This window comes from Thunnus thynnus, chromosome 8 (genome assembly GCF_963924715.1).
Source record: "Thunnus thynnus chromosome 8, fThuThy2.1, whole genome shotgun sequence".
NCBI lineage: Eukaryota > Metazoa > Chordata > Actinopteri > Scombriformes > Scombridae > Thunnus > Thunnus thynnus.
This window is the reverse complement of record NC_089524.1, coordinates 25,961,721-25,980,030: the sequence shown is the minus strand read 5'-3', so window position 1 is coordinate 25,980,030 and position 18,310 is coordinate 25,961,721. Positions and strand designations below refer to the sequence as shown.

At 40.8% G+C, this 18,310-nt stretch overlaps 2 protein-coding genes across 4 annotated transcripts in view; one reads left to right on the top strand and one right to left on the bottom strand.

Moving 5' to 3' along the window:
• usp24 (ubiquitin specific peptidase 24) overlaps window positions 1-13,492 on the bottom strand; it is a 34,807-nt gene extending 21,315 nt beyond the window's left edge. For 2 of the 3 annotated variants that reach the window (XM_067597504.1, XM_067597505.1), the window contains exons 1-19: window positions 13,061-13,492; window positions 9,478-9,646; window positions 9,145-9,212; window positions 8,897-9,040; window positions 8,241-8,366; window positions 7,860-7,895; window positions 7,684-7,749; window positions 6,475-6,540; window positions 6,090-6,164; window positions 5,140-5,298; window positions 4,891-5,005; window positions 4,601-4,704; window positions 4,251-4,358; window positions 4,036-4,131; window positions 3,748-3,909; window positions 1,965-2,057; window positions 1,118-1,225; window positions 880-1,029; window positions 413-544 (exon numbers count right to left, since the gene is read on the bottom strand). In XM_067597504.1, the coding sequence (XP_067453605.1) occupies window positions 413-544; window positions 880-1,029; window positions 1,118-1,225; window positions 1,965-2,057; window positions 3,748-3,909; window positions 4,036-4,131; window positions 4,251-4,358; window positions 4,601-4,704; window positions 4,891-5,005; window positions 5,140-5,298; window positions 6,090-6,164; window positions 6,475-6,540; window positions 7,684-7,749; window positions 7,860-7,895; window positions 8,241-8,366; window positions 8,897-9,040; window positions 9,145-9,212; window positions 9,478-9,646; window positions 13,061-13,339 (2,256 nt within the window). In that variant the 5' untranslated portion in view covers window positions 13,340-13,492. The remainder of the gene's footprint in view (window positions 1-412; window positions 545-879; window positions 1,030-1,117; window positions 1,226-1,964; window positions 2,058-3,747; window positions 3,910-4,035; window positions 4,132-4,250; window positions 4,359-4,600; window positions 4,705-4,890; window positions 5,006-5,139; window positions 5,299-6,089; window positions 6,165-6,474; window positions 6,541-7,683; window positions 7,750-7,859; window positions 7,896-8,240; window positions 8,367-8,896; window positions 9,041-9,144; window positions 9,213-9,477; window positions 9,647-13,060) is intronic. The other variant, XM_067597506.1, reaches the window with a different exon arrangement.
• A 2,106-nt stretch (window positions 13,493-15,598) lies between these two features.
• Window positions 15,599-18,008, top strand: bloc1s2 (biogenesis of lysosomal organelles complex-1, subunit 2). Its single transcript, XM_067597512.1, has 5 exons — window positions 15,599-15,803; window positions 16,030-16,146; window positions 16,339-16,458; window positions 16,602-16,706; window positions 17,251-18,008. The coding sequence occupies exons 1-5, from the start codon at window positions 15,638-15,640 to the stop codon at window positions 17,280-17,282; spliced, it is 540 nt and encodes a 179-aa protein (XP_067453613.1). The 5' UTR covers window positions 15,599-15,637; the 3' UTR covers window positions 17,283-18,008.
• The last annotated feature ends 302 nt before the right edge of the window (window positions 18,009-18,310 follow it).

Genomic DNA, 18,310 nt, shown 5'->3' with positions numbered 1-18,310 from the left:
TAAAGCTTCATTAAGCTGAATTCTGGATGAAGTGCTTGGGAACAGATGTCAGATTGCACAGAACTGTGGGTTCTCCAGACAGTAATCTATGTTTAGTGCTATTTGTCTTTAGGTACTACTTTTTGTTACACTGTAGTGTGTTTGTGCTGCAATTTCTCCCCCAAATTTAAATCATTTAATATCAAAATCATGGACCAGGGTCACACGTTTTCATTTTGTGTTGTTTTACTGTATGTTTTAGTGCCTTGAACACAGTTCTAAAAAGAAAGAGGAGAATAGAGTAAGTGACTAATGTTTCATGTGATCCTACACGTTCCTCCACAGCAGTCATCCAGAGAGAGGTGCTTGTAACAACAGCCGAGGGACAAGCAAGGACAAGGTTGCATTTACATAACTGTTTTCATCTCCTCACCTCACGGTCAAGTTCACAGACATCCGGCCCGGATACCAGGCACTCCCAGAGCTCCTTGGCCCTGTTCCAGACCAGGTAGAGGCTGGCCTCCTGGAGGAAGAAGGCCAGGAAGCGCAGGTGGCTGTCCAGATACTAAACAGATTCAGAGAGAGACACGTCATCTTGACCCTCAAACAAACACACACTGTCAACACGTAACACTGTGCTGTTCAACTTGAAATACATCCTGTGTACTGTGCAAACCCAGAACAGAGGTCAGATAAAATAAGATCCAAATGACATTAATGACGTCAATGTCAAATCATTAATTGTGTCATTAATCATTTGTATGAGCTGCAATATGATAGAACAGTAAATGCATAAAAGGAGATCAATAAAATTAAAGGCAAAATAAATGCAGTTGTGATTCTTGAAATTAATTTACACTAAGAAAAAGGTTTAAGAGAGAAACTCCAACATAGACAAACCTCCTGGTAGGTGTATCGTCCGTCCACCAGAGTAGATCCCGAGAGGCCGTTATTACCCGAAGCGGTCACAGCGAGTCGATGACAGCACACAAGGGATCCCGTGATCAGTTTGACGATCTCAAAATTCTTTTTCAAGTCCTGGATGATGCTCTATGGGCAAGCAGGGAGGGGTTACCATGACAACATTACACTAATTGTAAAAACAGATTTTGATTGTGTGTGCGCTTGTTTGTGTTACCTTGTCTTGTTTCTGATAGGTCTGCTTTATGAAAGAACGGGTGATCTCGTGAAGCTGACGGAGAGCAGGAACGACCCAGACTGCCTGAGGAGTGCTCTGCTGAGAGGCCTGTTGACACACACACACACACACACACACACACACACACACACACACACACACACAACAGATAATCAGATAATGATATCCACTACAGCAAAGTGAGCACATGAACACATGCTGCAAAAACAGAGGTCTGTGATGGTCTTCATTAATCTGATTTTGTTATTAGATTGACAATATTCATCATCCTTGCTTTGCCATCAGAGACCCACCATTTTTGCAGTAAGGACTTGGCAACAACGTGAGAAAGAAAATCAGGGCCAGGGATGTAAAACATAGGCAAACAGTTTTAGGACTGTCAAAAAGTTCAAATTTGCCCTCTTGAAACTGTTTCTTTAAAGTCAAATATTAAACATAACTTTCTTTACAAAACTCTGGATATCCATGGCCCTGATTACATTCCTCTTTGCATGAGTAAACATGCTAGCACTTCCACCAAAGCTGACCACTCATCCAGCAGCTAAATCACTTATTTAATTCATCCAGCTCTCACCCAGGACAAGATCAACACCACCGTGTAATCATTAGTCAGAGCCAAAACCCTCTTAGTAAGGCAAGCGGAAGATTAACATACACCTGGTTGAGCTACCTCATGTTACAATCAAGTGTGAAATTATCAACCTGTGACCAATGAAACCCCTTTGTGGTCAAGCCCTCCTCCTCGATTGGCTGGCAGGCGTGAAGCAGCGAGATTGGACACAGATTGGTCAGAGGAATTATAAACAATAAGGGCTTCTTCTCTTACTTTGGACAAAGAGTTAGCTTTCCTCTTTCCCCAAGTGCCAGTAAGAAATGAACTTTGAGTGTCGCTGCCTTTAGTGTCCTCCTGAGTGTAAGTCTAGAAACATACATTTCATTTGAGCTGGGACAGATTGTAAGACAGAAATATTTTTGTTCAGTATGTGTGGCCTTAATCAATTTAAAAAAGACATTCATCCGGGTGGATAATTTGACATCATATCAAAGCAGGAAAAGCACAGGTGCAATTAAAGACATTAACAATTGCTTTGTTTTATTTAGGTGTACCAGTTGGTCATGTCAGAGAGCCAGCATGAGTATTAACAGGAAGTTGACACACCTACATGCATGACTGACTGGTGATATACAACAAATACATCTAGAAAAGCAGGATGAAACATGAATTCCTTTCAGACTTTAATGCATTTTCACCTACAACACTTTAGTTGTCCCTGTTTTCCTACATGTAAAAGTCCTATCCATTAAATAAATCAAGACTAAATCACAATCAGGTAAAAGATCAATAAAACAAACTGCAGAGCTTATGGCTAATATGTGTAGTAGTCCAGAGCTTTCTTAAATCTGACAAATCCTTCTTTGTGCATGCATGAATATGAAGGAATTATTTCATTAGTTTGACAACATCTTGAGAAATAAGCCCCACTGATGAAGGTAAATACTGAGGCAGAGCTATGAAACAGAAAGATGAAATAAGAAAAGAGTAAAAAGGAAGGGATTAGATGAACTCTGTCTGTGGTCTGTCTGTTTGACACATTCAGAACGACTAAATCAACCAAGAGAGGAAAGTAAGAGTAAAGGAAGACAGATAAATTGACTTTTTTCTTGACTTTCAAAAAAGCTTTCAAATATATAATGAACTCATGAGAGACAGGCACTTGTTTGGTGAAAATGGAGCCAGAGAGTGACCCCATCTTCATAAACCGCTGCTGCTCCACTGATGCTAGACTGGGGTACAATATGATGCAAGAGATGAAAGCAAACTTAAGTCAAAGGGTAACATGCAGCACTAACAAGGACGTGCTAACTTTAGAACAAAACTGTCACAACAGGAAGATGAACGCAGGGGCCCTGTGCAGTATTTACTTTAAACTTGTGCTGCAGTTTTCAGCTGCACAATAAACAATCACTGTTTTGTTATATGTACATAGAAAATAAAAAATAAACCTATCTACTAGGAGTGTAACGATTCTCCAAATCCACAGTTCAGTTGAGACCTCGATTTTTGAGCCACAGCTCAGGTCATACTTCTTTTTTAGGGGAATAGGAGGAGAAGAAAAACAAGGGGAAAAAAATTCTGGGTTTTATTAAATCAACTACAATTTGGAATATCAAAAACACTAAAGAACACTATGAAGGTACATTAACTTTATAAATTAACTAACAAAAATTAACTAAGTAAACAAAATCATTTCCTTTATTAACCTCAGCTGCAGAGGTCACAAAGCCTTTATTGGAAGCAGGCTTATATTAGAGAGAGGCCTTTATTTCTAATTCCCTCTGCTTGATAAGTATATGAGAGAGTAATGAGAGCTCAACAGGCTGCGTCTGCAGCGGTGGCAGCAGGTTGGGGGGAGACCGCGACATGGAAGACAGAATCGTGTCTTGAGACCGTGGACATCTTTGTTGCGGTTTCAGTCTCGGTTTCAGAACCGTTACACACCTAGTGCCTACTTATAGAGCCGTCACCCACTGAAACTCTACACCACAACTAACACTAGCCTACACATCTACAAAGACAATGTTGAGTGTCTGTAGCATCTCGGACTCACCTTCTTAATGTCTTCAATACATTTAATGATGTAACTCCGTTTCACAGCCTCCTTGACTGCGTAGGCATCGCTCAGGATCCCCAGGTGCTCCTCCAACGCCTGCTGAACCAGACTGGTGGGCAGGGTGGGGAGGTGTGCCAGCTCCCACAGCACCTCCAGCACCTGAAAAGACACACACAAACACACGATGCTACACTTTTATAATGAAACCTAACATACTGTCGATTCCTTATTTCTTTTCCTAATTACTTCTGAATGTCATTAGCATTGACAGATATACCAGCGTACCTTGCCTGTTGTAGTTTCAGACCGCGCCTCTCTGCCGATCCTCCCGATCAGACTGAGCAGCTTCTGCCTCACACGGTCACTCTCAACCTCCCAGCTCTAAACAACATGCAAACACATTATTACCAAAACTACACACACACACACTTACAGGTCACTTTGATTTAAAATCAATTTATTCCCCATAACCCCAGTCCCAGAGATGTGGCCCCACTGACCTTCTGTATGAGCACGAAGAGGTGGGTGAGTTGATCAAAGCTGAACTTCACAGCAGCAGCAGCGATGATTGTATGAATGTTTTCAATCACAGTTGATGACTGGCCTGCCTGAAATACAGACACAGGAATCAATAGATCCATCAAAGGACAGGACATTTGTCTATTTTAACATTTGTCACACACACAAATGATGATAAATACAGTATCATTGATGCTCCTATGTACATAAAATAAGTTAACTGCTCAGTTTACAGATTAACAATTAAAACAGACAAACCTGTTGAACGTGCTTAATGAAGATGTAATAATAACATAATGGTAATACTATTGATGCGTGCAGTCGTGCTGACCTGGATTTTCCAGATCTTGGAGAGTTCGTCCAGCGACAGTTTACTCCCCAGCAGCTCAATGATTCCCTTAATTCTCTCACAGTACTGAGCCTGGTCAATGTTACCTGCAACAAAGAAACATTTAATGACCACAGTGAGTACCGTCAACCTGGAGCCAAACACCCTCACAAGCAATCTGGATGATTTCTTTCTTGTTTCAAATTAAGTGGCTACAATGTTTAATTATTTGTTGAGATGTTTTGTGATACAAGTCAGTTTGTGCTGTCCCAGGACGTGATGTATGTTCTTACCCTCCAGTGCTATTGACAGGACTGAGTTCTCTACAAGCCAGTCTAGCAGTTTATCCGTGTCAATGGCGTTTTTCACTGTCTTAGCCACCGTGCTCTCCTCTATTAACTTTGTCACCTGCAAGACAATATACACAAACACAAGGTGAGAAGACATCAAAAACTGATTAAAACACCAAGATGAAAAAACTAAACATGTCATTTATTATTTTTATATATGACTGGACAGTTCAGGTGTCCGCAAGAGCTGACCTCTTTGAGGGAGTTCATCTTGGTAGAGAAATGGGGGGTTTTGAGCATACGCAGCAGTGTGTCCAGCCGCAGGTCATCTACCACATTTACCAACTCCCTCTGGAACCTCATACACAACAGCTTGATGGCCGACAGCAAGTCAGGGATGCTCACCAGGCGCTAGAGTTAAAGGACAAACGAGGAAGGTGACCAAGTTATAACATATTCATTAGGTCACAATCATTGTACATGTTTTCTTAAAACTTTGGATAATGTTTTCTCTACATTTTTTCCGCTTTTATTCCTACGTTTCACTGGCCAATTCCCCTGACTGGCACAGCAAAACTTTAACCCAGTTGGGTATGATAACTACAGCACTTGAATCACATCATAAACAATACAGACTAATAAAAACATATTCTACATAGCTTGCAGTGATGGAATACAAATAGAAAAAAAAGGATTGTACCATCTCTTCCAACACTTAAAAGATGTGAAAAGATTACTTTTAAAGTTTGGCACAGCATCTCTGCCATCTGTCGCTGTTTGATTACCAGCTGATAGAGATTCAACATCATACCCGCTGCCTCATTTGCCGTCTGCACTGCTTTTAAATGTGTTTGCTTGCTATGGTTGTTCTGTAGCAGCATAAGCGAGGGAGCTGCGCAGCCAAATGGAGCACAGCCAAAAGACCCCACAGTCCCCCCCAAAATCCCGCTCCCCCACTGTGCAGTACTGTGCACCATCCAGTAAGAGTCACTAGTTCGGCAACAAGGATAAGATCCCTCAACTGCTTCCCACTCATGAACAATGGCAATTGTGTTTGTTGGAATGCACACTGAAGATGAACATACCACTCCCAGGAAATTGAAACAGACCTTTGTGGGGAAATTTGAGTGCTTTTTGTCACTGCGTCTCTCTTCTACAAATTTAAGAGCAAAAATCATAAGAAGGTGACAACAAAACGCTACCTTGTCTTTAAGGTCCTTTTCCTCCAGGTTCTGTACATATGTGATCATCTTGTGGATGACTGGATCGAGCATGGGCTGGAAAAAACAATATGAGACTTTGTTGATCCCTGTGGGGGAAAAGGGCCACTGCAGCAGCACACAGTAAGAGGATACAGCAAATAAAAATAGAATATAGAATAGAAATCAGAATGGAGCACAAAGGTCATGTAAACACACACAACTTCTCATTTCAATACAGCTTAGATAGGAACAAAGAAGACAGAAAGTAGACACATACAGAGTAGCGGTCCAATTAATTGAAACAAAGGACACAAATAACCAGATATGGATCAGTATACAACCTTTAAGTGTGTGTGTTTACATGTGAGTAGATAAGATAGCTCACCTGGACAAGACTGGAGTTTAGGTATTCAGCGCAAACTCCAAGAGGCTGGACGAGAGCTGATACACACTGCAGATGAGCAGATGGAGAGAGACAGAACAAATCAGGCATGACAAAAACCAAGGAGGAAGGAAATCAGCTTATCAGTACCAGTTGTGGTATAACTATCATCAGAATTATTCATTCCATCTCTTTTTATTTTTGTAAAAGTGTTAATGGGGTGTATTTATGGGTGTCATTTTTGATGGCTTATGAAGGAAGACATATAACAACACTACTCAAACACTCCACTTAAAATAAAGTGTCTAGGCCAGAGGTCAAACAGCATTTAAACTGATACTGTTCACTGTTGCATGTGAGTGAGATGGAGGGAGTGTAAACAGATGTGTGAGTGAGCTTCCAATAGCGGAGCCCAGCTGTCATTTGTCATTCAGTGCTAAATCACAGGAGCTTAATGAATGGTTCCTGTGTTCCTATCTTTTTTTCGGACTTTCTTCAATCTCTGCTTCTGGGCTCGTGCAGCTCCTGTCTCCTCCACCTTCCTCTTCTATTCACTCTGGGACGACCCCCCCCCCCCCTCCCGCACTTGACTTCCTGCTCAACAGAGAAAAATGAATGACTCACCCTTGGGAGCCCAGAGAGGAGGGAGCACTCCTCCCATTATTTTTTTCTCCTTTCACTTTCACCATCCCTCACTCTCCTGTACTTGGAGTATGTTAGGTATGTGACAGCTTACAAACTCTACTGAACTCCCACTGCCACTGAAGAATGCAACAGTGGTCCGCAACCGGTCTCTGACCCATTAATATGCTAATGATTAAAGTGAGTGTGCGTTCATACACACACACTGAATCAATGGCTATGCGCTGCTGTGGTTCCGGCCAGGTTCCCAGAAGGAAGCATCAGTACAAGGATGCCTCAGAACACGTAACACAACAGAGCATTTCAAGCATCACACAGCGGGAGGATGAGAGGGTGTGTTTGTGTGTAAGTGAGTATTACTGAGGGGAAAGAGAGGGACATTCAGCACTCTGCAGCTGAGAGCAGTAAGGGTAAACATGATGACCTTTTGCCTGTATAGGCTGTCTCAAAGTCTGTCTAGTCCGTCTCTCCATTCATCACCGGGGTAGTAACTATTTCATCACTCTTAAGATACATCTGGACATATGTAAGGAAGGCAGGGAAGACAAATGTAGGAGAGGATAGTCTTACAGCAATTTCAATTTCGTCGGTGTTGAGCTTAGTCTGGATGGCAGTGAATCCTTCCAACTCTCCAAACTTCACAAAAAAAGAAGAGGAGAGGAGACATGAGGAAAAACAGATATAACAGAGGGTATCTGTGGCATATATGTAAAGAGAGAATATCTGGGTGATTGCTCATTACTCACTCGATTCACCAAATCAACCAGCCAACCATGAGGCTCCTGAAACAGACAATTATGTGTTTAATGGGTTTATTCAGCAATGACACTGCAAAATTGTCATTGGACACACACACACGTTTTCTGACAGCTGTTGTGTGTCAGTCCCACATGTTCCGCTGAGCCCCTGTGGCTCAGTTACACAACAGTGGGGGTGAAGAACCAATTTGTCTTCCCTTGAACACGACTATGGACTGTAAACAAAGGCTAATAAGGAAGTGGGAATATAAATACTAGCATAGCTTTACATACTTGCAAATGCATCTGGATAAATTGGCACATTTATTCTAATAACACGTCACAGGGGTAAAGTACAGGATAAGACCAGATAAATGAGACATCTCTTACTTTCTGATAGGTGTTGCTCGGAGAGACAGCAAACATGTTGGCCTCATCTCCAAAAACTTCAGCCCAGTTCCTCTGACAGGCTTTCATCCGGTTCTTAAAATGGTACTCATTATCAGGGTTGAAGGCCTGGATACATAAGTAGAGACATAGAGGATAAAAACATAAACTCCAGATCCATTTCAGTCATGTATTGTCAAATGTCTGATTTCCAGGGTACCAATGAAATAGGCATTTCTTGGTAGAAATGAACCAATACTTTTGAATGATTGACAGATTGGCATTGACTCCTCACACCACAGGGATGTACTCGGAGTGGCAGATTAAAATGTAAAGGATCAGTCTTTGATTGGAAACAAAGCAATTTGCTGATTCACAGCACGACAACTGAGGAGCTTAATTGTCACTGATGATGATGTTAGATGCAATGAGAATGCATGTTTCTTCATTACTCAATGATCAATAACTGATTCATTAAAATTGAAATTTGGCTAAAGATAATTTGGAGATTTGTTAGTTACTTGTTTCCCAGATGTTCTATTGTTGTCAAGGGTCATTTAGTTACTTCAAGTTAAACAATATAAAGAAAAAATACAAAAAGACAACAGAAACATATTAAAAGACAAACATTAAGAGAGACAGAGTGAGTGAAAGCACACCATGGTCAGGACCCCCATCAGGTTGACAGGTACAGGGTCCTGCTTGACCCTCTCTGCAACCAGTTCCACCAGCAACATGAGCATGTTGTAGATTCCTTCGTGAATCTCTGTGCCCCATTTGTGTACTGCACTGCTGGTCAGCAACTGAGGACAGAGAACAAGACAGACATGGGGAAAATTAGTGAAAAGGTATGTTAATTAATCAAGCACTACACAGTCAATTAGAGTTCAGAGTCTTTATTGCACACCTTTTTAAAGGCCTCCGGCATGCACCGATCCATAAACCGCTTGCAGTTCTCATCAGCATCAGCGAGACCTGACAGAGGGGGAAGGAAGTGTTGGATTCACATATTTATTCCACATCTAAACTTGGTAAAAAAAATGGCTGTGACAAAGAAGACACAGATTGAGCCGTGTAACACAAGTGTCCAAAATAACAACATGTGAAAAACACCCTACAGTCAAAACAAAACGTACCACCCACACAATAAGACAGATGGAGATCATTAAGTTTAACGCAGACCTTCAAAAACAACAGTTTTCATTCATCAGTTTTCTCACACACAGACAGACGGACTTACCATGCCGGGCGAGGCAGGTGGATGCGATGAGACATTTGCCCAGGGACTCCTCTCTCTTGTAAGGTATAGACCAGTGATCGGTAAAGACTCGGCTCTCCAGCTCGTACAGGTTGGTGGTGGGAAATTCCATGCTGCCCCCAGAGCAGTTCCCATTCTCATCATTGCTCCTCTGTAATGCACAAACATGACAAAATTACAAACTAAGGCGATGGGTGAGTTTATTTCACCCAGCTGGTCCCTGCGTCGACCATTGTTTCATAATGACACTGCATCTGTCCTCTATGCGGTGCTAGGATAATACAAATGGCCTCAGGCAAAGATAAAGTCAGACAGGATGACGCTTGATTCTTTTCCTCCCTCTGGGAAAAGAGCGATAGCAGTCATTTGGAAAGTGTGTCCTCTCCTCTACGATATGCCCTTCATTCCTGCGTCTCCTTGTCCCTCTATTTCTAACCAAGAAGCTTTTAAAACAAATCCAGACAGGGTGCTTGTTTTCCATAATTTCATTGAGCCATAATATCAAAAGGGTTGTGACATGTAAGACAGGGTGTGAGGCCTAAAGTCACATGTAATGAACACCTTGCCACATGACATGACACTGTCTTGTTAGCTTAAACATCTGAAAATGAAAGCATGGTGCTACCGATGTTGACATTTTTTTCTGCTGTCATATCTGAACTGGTTATGAAAGGAAAAGTAAAATTCTACACACTCACAGTCAACTTTTAAACCTTCTGCTTTTATGGTTCAAAATGCTAAGATCAGGCTCAGCGTACTACTGTTATGAAAAATCAAAACAGTCACTGGTAGTAAAGTCTACAAGTCCGTGTGGTGAAAGCAACAGCAGACAAAGGATTACTGAATTATTTACATCATAGAGTTGTTCACATATTCATGAATTCATCTGAATATTCATGATTAAACTGCAGAACTCCCTCCTCTGAAATAATGCTGCCCAGTGGAACGTTACAGCACACATCTGCAACACTAAAGCACGTCATTCTTTCAAATCAACTACTGATCTATGTTTGCACTGTAATTGTGCTATTTAACAAAGCAGAGTACTCTATGGAGGCTTGACCTTCTGTCTTGTATGAGTAAGTATGTTAAACTATGACTGAGCCCTGGGATTCAGTTCTCACTACATTATAAATGACCAAAACTATTACAACTCATTTGCCCATTTTGCCTGTGGGCACTGTGCGGTATAAATATTAATACAGCAAAATTTAGTTAGGTCAAATCATTCCATTTTTAATCCATCTCCACATATTAGCATACATAATGGTCAGTATGTTCAGAGCATGTTGTACTGCACTACATACTGATATATATCCAATGTAAAGTGATGGAACGGACATTAAGAAGTGGAGAAGAGGAGGGAGGGAAGGGGAGGGGAATGCAACAGCGAGGCATCATATTTCATCCCTTCCCTTTCGAAGAAAATTAGAAATGACAGATAGATGAATGAGAGGAAGGAAAGAAAGAGAGAGACTAACCTAACACCGGTCTTAGAAAAGCACAAGGTTCACAGAGTAACCTAGAGGAGACATTTGACTGCTGGAAGAATTATCAAATCAAAACTCACAATTTAACCTGAGTCTCAAAGGAGAGTTCCTTGATTTGAAAAGGAAGGGCAGCACAGAGAAAACAGGAAACTTTCTCTCTTTGTATACAATATACAAAACCTCATCATCAAACATGAGAACAAATGCATGCAGATAAGCTGCAAATCTTACAGTGTTTCAAGACCTAAAGCCTTTGGGGGAAAGGTTCAGGTCTCCATGGCACAGCGTGCATGTGTGTGGTTGCGCAGGACGATGAGGTAACTCAGCGCCACTCTGTTACCATGCACCCTACAACCCTCCTGGGACCCCCTGCAAAATCTGCAATGTGTTTGTGTGTGTCAGGGAGACTGCAGGGCTATATTTAGGAGGACAACATGGGGCCAAAGACCTATGACATACCTCTTAAGCACAAATAAAGCAGACAGAGGAAGAAAATAAAGGAAATGAAGCACTTTGATCCTTGTAGTGTCCTCTATAAACTGCATTTTTCAGAAGGTTTGCTAAAACCTTTGAGAGTGTCACTTCCCATTTTCATCATGTCAAGACAGATAAAATTTCTGTAAATGTTTTGAAAATATATAAGAGAAAACAAAGTCATTACACTAATGGCTCAAACATGCATAAACTGATTGAACATTGATTTAGATGAGAAAATATGTTCCAATTTGAATCCTTTGGCATGTGGACATTGGCAAAAATAATTTTGGCAGCTCTTAGACTAAAGTGAGTCACTTTGTGCTGAGTTAGTTTGTAACAACACCATTATTAGCATATTTACATAGGCTACAATACAATAGGCTTATTTATAGTATACGCATACGGTAAATGACAACTGTTGTTTATTTTACACCTACTATGACAGCCTCAAAGTGTGAAAGAGATGATAAGAGAGAGAAGGTGTACAGGAAATGAATAGTTTATTTGTAGTATCCTACTGACCTATAATTACAGAAACTCACACAGCATTTCCATCAAGGGGATACAACAAAAAGTTGAAATGTGAACAAAGAATCTTACAACTGAAATGATTTGTGACTTTCAAAGAAACTGTGGCTCTCTTTTGAAGCACCTACAAGACGTTTGGAGATCTAAGAAAGCAACAAGTTTGAGATCAAATTGCTGAGAGCAAACAGCCTCAAGTTCTTCAAGGTGTCAGTCAAAGCAACCCTACCTCGTCTTATGAAGACAGGTATTTATGAGCAGCCAATGCAGTTTAGTGTTAAAACATAAACAGCACACTAGGACAAAGTGGAAGCAGCTGCAGGTACATTGCTGTCAACTATCTGATGGCTGTCAATGAACCAATAAATCGCCTAGAAGCGTCAAAAACGACGGCCCTTACACACAGCACTGACGATCACTCAAATACAAATAGCTGGCATTTTGACAGCTGAGCATGTGGACAGAAGAATAATCAAAATGGCCACGTACGCCTAATTAATTGCGAAATCGCTTCTTTAAAGTCCGATTCTAGTGGGCTTCAATCACGGCAGGAGCTGTCAGCCAACCTGCTAGCTAACGTTAGCTAACACATGCAAAGACAGACTCGATAGATCCAGCTAACTTGCTCGCAGGCCACCTGGGAGAGCTGATGACCCACGACCTGTCTGCTCGTAGAGTAAATGTGCGGCTGCTGTCCTCCAGGGTGATGCCTCTGTGCTGCTGCTGCTGCTGCTGCTCATGGTCCAGTCACTGGCGCCTTCAACTCAACTGACGTTAGCTAGCCTGCTACTAGCTAGGTGCGCTAGTAAGTTTAGAGTTGATATTTATGACCATTATTTAGGTAGCTATGCTTCATGTTTGCAGATAATTCTCCACTCACTATGAGCCAGTGACATGCCTGGTCCCTTCACCTCCTGCTCTGACAGCTCACGTTGGGCTCGGTGCATTTAGCATCGAGGCTGCTAACTGTAACTGTTAGCTAGTTAAATGGGCGAGCCCACTCGTAGCAATAAACCGTATTTAAATCACTGCTTCAGTTGACTCTTGCTTTTCCCCCTTCACTTGCTCCTTACCTCGCTATCCACTACATCGTGGTATGCAGGCGGAGGGTCAAATCCTCCTGTGCCAGTCCGCCCGCTGTTCTCCCCCTCTCCACTGGTGCCCGAGCCCGGGGCAGGCCCGCTCTCCATCGGCTCGTATCCATACCCGAGTCCGGGGCTTTCGTTGGTCAGCAGCGCGACTGCCTCGTTGATGTCATTCTTTGCCAGCCGGAGTGCTTTCCGTATCACGTCGGGGTCTGGGAAACCCATGCAGAGGAGCGTTGTTATGTGCTGCTCCTCTTCGGTCTCCATATTTGGGGGTGTCTCGGTCTCTCACACTAATAGTAACGGGGTGTTCGGCACAGCCCTGTAGCTGTGCACGCCGCCATGTTTACAGCTCGCTGCTTGCTGCTAGCCTGTCACGATCTGGCTTCCCCCACAACAGCGCCGACACAGGTGTTATGGCGACTTCTGTCTGCATGAACTGCACGCTTCTCGCGGGAGCGCGCACAGCGATAGAGAAAAGTAGTGATTTGTAAGGTAAATTTTCATTTAATAAAGATATCATCTTTAGTATCAGCCAAGTCCAAAAAAAATAAATAAATAAAAATAAAAGAACAAATCAAATACTTCATCGACATTATCAGATCATGGCTATAAAACACTACAATACCCACTATACCCACAGATAATATATATTTATTTTAGTCTAAAATACAAAATGTACAATACATTTCACTCACCACTGTATACTTGAACAGGCTGTATATACTGTACATAACCACCTACTATATGTATATAGAGTAACGTCATGTTTTACCATTTAATATTTATCTCAGCACTCTGTGCTCTCTTCACTTCTTTGCAATATTTGTGTCCTGTTTACAGTTCACAGACACGTTTCACCTGTATATTGTCATTCCTTGTGTATATTTATGAGGATTGTGGTGTTGTTATTCTGTGTAAGTACACTGAGAGCCACTAAACCAGAGTCAAATTACTTGTATGTGTAAACATATTTGGCCAGTAAAGATGATTCTGACAATCACTATTTTTATTTATTTATTTTACTTTTTATCATTTTTTTCTCCCCCTGTTCCCCAATGGAAAGTAGCTTCCTAATGATCTTTAGTCTATTTTATGAAATGCATCTGAGAAATGCATTCAAAAGTGTTGCATGAATGACAGTCACTCTTACAAGCCAAAATATTTGATGAAAATAACATGTTTCCAAAGGGTTGATAGAGAAACTTAAGAGGTGTATATTCAGCAGAGCTTATTTTGTACCTGCCCAGAAATACACTTGTCATTAATACACTGTGAATAGAGTAACAGTGCTAATATTGCAATGAGTTATGGTATCTATTTCAAAATGATGATATACAGAGGAATTGAATTGTAAAAAAAAGTTTTTACATAAGGGTTATTGTAAATATTGTGTTATTGTTATCAGGGAACAAAGCTGGTTTAACATGGGAACAAGGATGACCTCATATAAAATAGTTATGCAGGCTTGTGTTTTTAAAATAATGATGAAATACCAGGTTGTGAGCTATCATCACTCACAAATGACATGTCAACAACTTTTCTTGTGGTGGATTGTCACTAAAAGGCACCAGTTGTTACCCAACCTGGAATCACTCATGCATGTTGTACCATCAGGACAAAGCATGAAAAATGTTATAAACTCTCACTGTAATCAGCTCCTTTATTGCAGTGTTATTCAAGAGTAGCAGCAGCAGAATGAAATTCAATCAACTAGCTGCTATATGTTGGAAGGAATCTGGCCAATCAGAGTTCCTACAATTGCTGTGTCCTGGTTTTCATTTATTTTTTAGGCGGCACATTGCTTACACATCTTTAAATTACAGAGAATTGCCTTTATATTAAAGAAATCACGAAATGAAAGTGTGAAACAAATTAAGTGTGAGATGGAATATGATAAACAGTTGTGAATACAGCAAATGTCAAAGCCTCTGAAAATTAATTTTGCAATTCAATTTTAAAATTAAGTTATTAAATCATCATTTAAAGATAGGGACATCAAATGATTAAGTGGCAAACTTGTATGTTTTCGTTAATTATTTTACCATGAGTTCTAAAATGCATAATTTAAATGCAAACTGCATTCATCGGTTATTAAGTCTTTTTAATTGATCAATCAATACATTTATTATGATTAAAAAGTAAAAAAGTCTATATAGGCTTATCATTAGTGGCCCTCTCTAGGCTCCTCTGATGCCTCTATTTAAGCTAATGCTCTATTTATTGGACAGGTGTGCTTAAGGACTGTTTTTGTTTTATGTTGTGTCCTAAATGCTATAATGCACAATCAATGGAGAAACCCACAAATGCTGAGTCATTGCTCAAAATAATTTTGTATGTGCGTGTACTTCCAATATATTTATTGAAAACTACAGATTGGGCCTTTAATCGTTAATTTCATTACCGTTCATCAAAATGTATAAATTAGTTTGATTGAATTAACTACTGAACTCACAAGGGCGTGGCAATGCGCGCGAGTAGGGGTGGTGGTTGTGGTGGCGGCATTGGCGGACGTCACGTGAACATGCAGCTCATGTGACAAGGAAAAGTGAAAACAGGAACAAAATGGCTGCAACGGGTGACGAAGCCGCAGCAATGGACAGCATTTCCAAGGCACCCGCGGTCCAGCCAGCGGCTCTGAACCCGGCTGGAAGCTCCGACAGTCACGCAGAAGGACCAGAGGATGCAGCGGAGAGCCTGGTGTCCGCTCCCAAAAAGCCCAGCACCAATAGTAGGCCATGTTTCCTCACAGCTTCCGTAGCTTGCTAATGCTAATAGAATATAATAACCAGGTTACACTGCTTGTAGGTTTCGGTTACACTATATATCATCATTGATAATTGCTTCTTTCCTTGAAAAATTCTTCGTTTTTTATTGTGGTTACATTGAGTCTTTGAGCTGGATTGACAATAAGCGTTCTGTGTTGTAATAATCTTTTTCTGAATGCTTGTTTTGAGGTGATGGAGGTGTGGAGACAGCAGAGGAGGCTGTGGAGCCTGCAGAGCCAGATATCAACGAGTTGTGCACTGATATGTTTGAAAAGATGGCTCTGTTCCTGCAAGGAGAACTCACAGGTATTCTAAAACACATTGTGCTCTTCCCTTGTTTTCTTTCCTTGTCCCTGCATACAAGAACAACTACTTTTTTAACCAGAGCACTAATTTACTGATGCACTCCTATCATTTATTATCCTCATACTTACCTCTCTCTCCCTCTGTTTTCCTTCTTCTCTCATGCATATTCTCCCTATCTCCCTACCTTTTCAGGAACTTGTGAAGATTACCGGCTGTTGGAGAACATGAACAAGCTTACTAGTCTAAAATACATGGAAATGAAGGACATCAGCATCAACATCAGCCGTAACCTGCAGGATCTCAACAACAAGTGTGCGTGAGATATGCTGTATCTGCACAAAAACTCAGTAACAAAAGTAGCATCATGATATTTCTTTGTATTTCTTGTTCAGAAATTATTTCTACTGCTACATTATATCATGAACATCTAAATGGTGTATATATGTTTACTTTAGATGCCAGCCTCCAGCCCTACTTAGACCAAATAAATCAGATTGAGGAGCAAGTGTCTACACTTGAACAAGCTGCTTACAAACTGGACGCATACTCCAAGAAACTGGGTAAGACATTTAATGTAAAGAGAGGTAGAAGTGTGCATGCATAATATGTGTAACCCAAGATATAATGAGTGAGACTGAATCTATTGAAATTCATTTAATTACAGCTCTCAATATTATAAGTGAATACATACATCCTTATTGAGTTGTAATCAATAACGGTGTATACTTCCTTAGTTTACTATGTTATGATGAATGTCTTGTTTCTGTGTCATGGAGAGCACAGACCCTGCATGACAGCAGGAACTTAATGGTCACTTTCTCTGTGTGCTGGCTATTTTTTCTGCTATGTGTGGCACAGACCAATAATAGTACAGCCACATCTATCAGCTCATATTGCAAAGCATTATTAATTTTACCAGCAGATGGCGCTATCACACCACAGACTATTTTTCACCCAACTATTTCTACATGAGAGCCTACAAGAGAGCCAAACATTACCTGATCATGTTGCATTTTGACTTTAGGACGGAGGGTTGACTTGTTTCTCTTGGTGGAGCCTTTAGCTGTAGAGTGATCAAGTCCCTGTCTTTTGTTACCTTTATAGAAGCCAGATTCAAGAAACTGGAGAAGCGGTGAGAGAGAGCAAGAGGCAGACTGAGAGTTACGTCGCCTTCTCAACTTCTTTCACCCTGCCTTGCCTTCTTCTCTCCTTGCCATTGGAGGCAGGCACAGTGAGCAGGAAATGAACTGAGACTGAAATAATAAACAGCCGATGCCACTTTGACACCTAGAATCAACCGAGGAGGAAGCAGCTGAAGGCACATGAATTAGTACTGCAGTGCTTGGCTTACATTTAACTCCAGTATCACTGATTTTGGCATCGGCCATGCAGCCAAGCTGTATGAGAGTGTAGGATGTATACCCGCATTCTTTTACAGGGACACTTTTATCCTAATTGCATTGTAGAATCTGTTTATTAATCTACTAAAAAGAAAGAGCAGATCAGCAGGAACTGGTTCAAATGGAGTGTATAACAACACCTGTCATACAGTATGTAGATAATTTACATAAGGAAGCATGTTTAAAGCTGTGTTTTTAATAACATCCCAGCCCTCTTACTCTGATCATGTAAGACAACCAACCTCTTGACTGGTATCCACTAATAATAGACTGACATGTACGTAGGGATTCTTTGTTGTTACACATTTATTTGTCCAACTTAGTGTGAACAGCAGCATAAACTGGTTAACTTATAGAGTTTGCCACTATAAAAGCCAATATGTAGAGGGCATCTGAAAATCACACTATGTCTGGATAATGCGTTTGCAGTTTAATATGTAATAAATGTTTGATATGAATGAATGATTGTATTATGTCTATTTGAATATATTGACACTCAAAACTTGAGGCTTTACAAATAAAACACGATGTTCATATCATTAGATGACTTTTCATTAAAATGAACAGAAACTATTGTGGTAAGCTGACCTACGAACAGCAGATGGCAGACCTGCACCATGATAAAGACAGAATGAGTTGATGCATAGTGTGATATATCAAATATTTTATAGCTTTGGAAAAACTGACCCACTGCTAAAGGAGGTTTAAGTTTCAGCTTTCTTCTCAGAAGAAGAAAAACTCTGGGAAGAAGAAGACCAACAGAG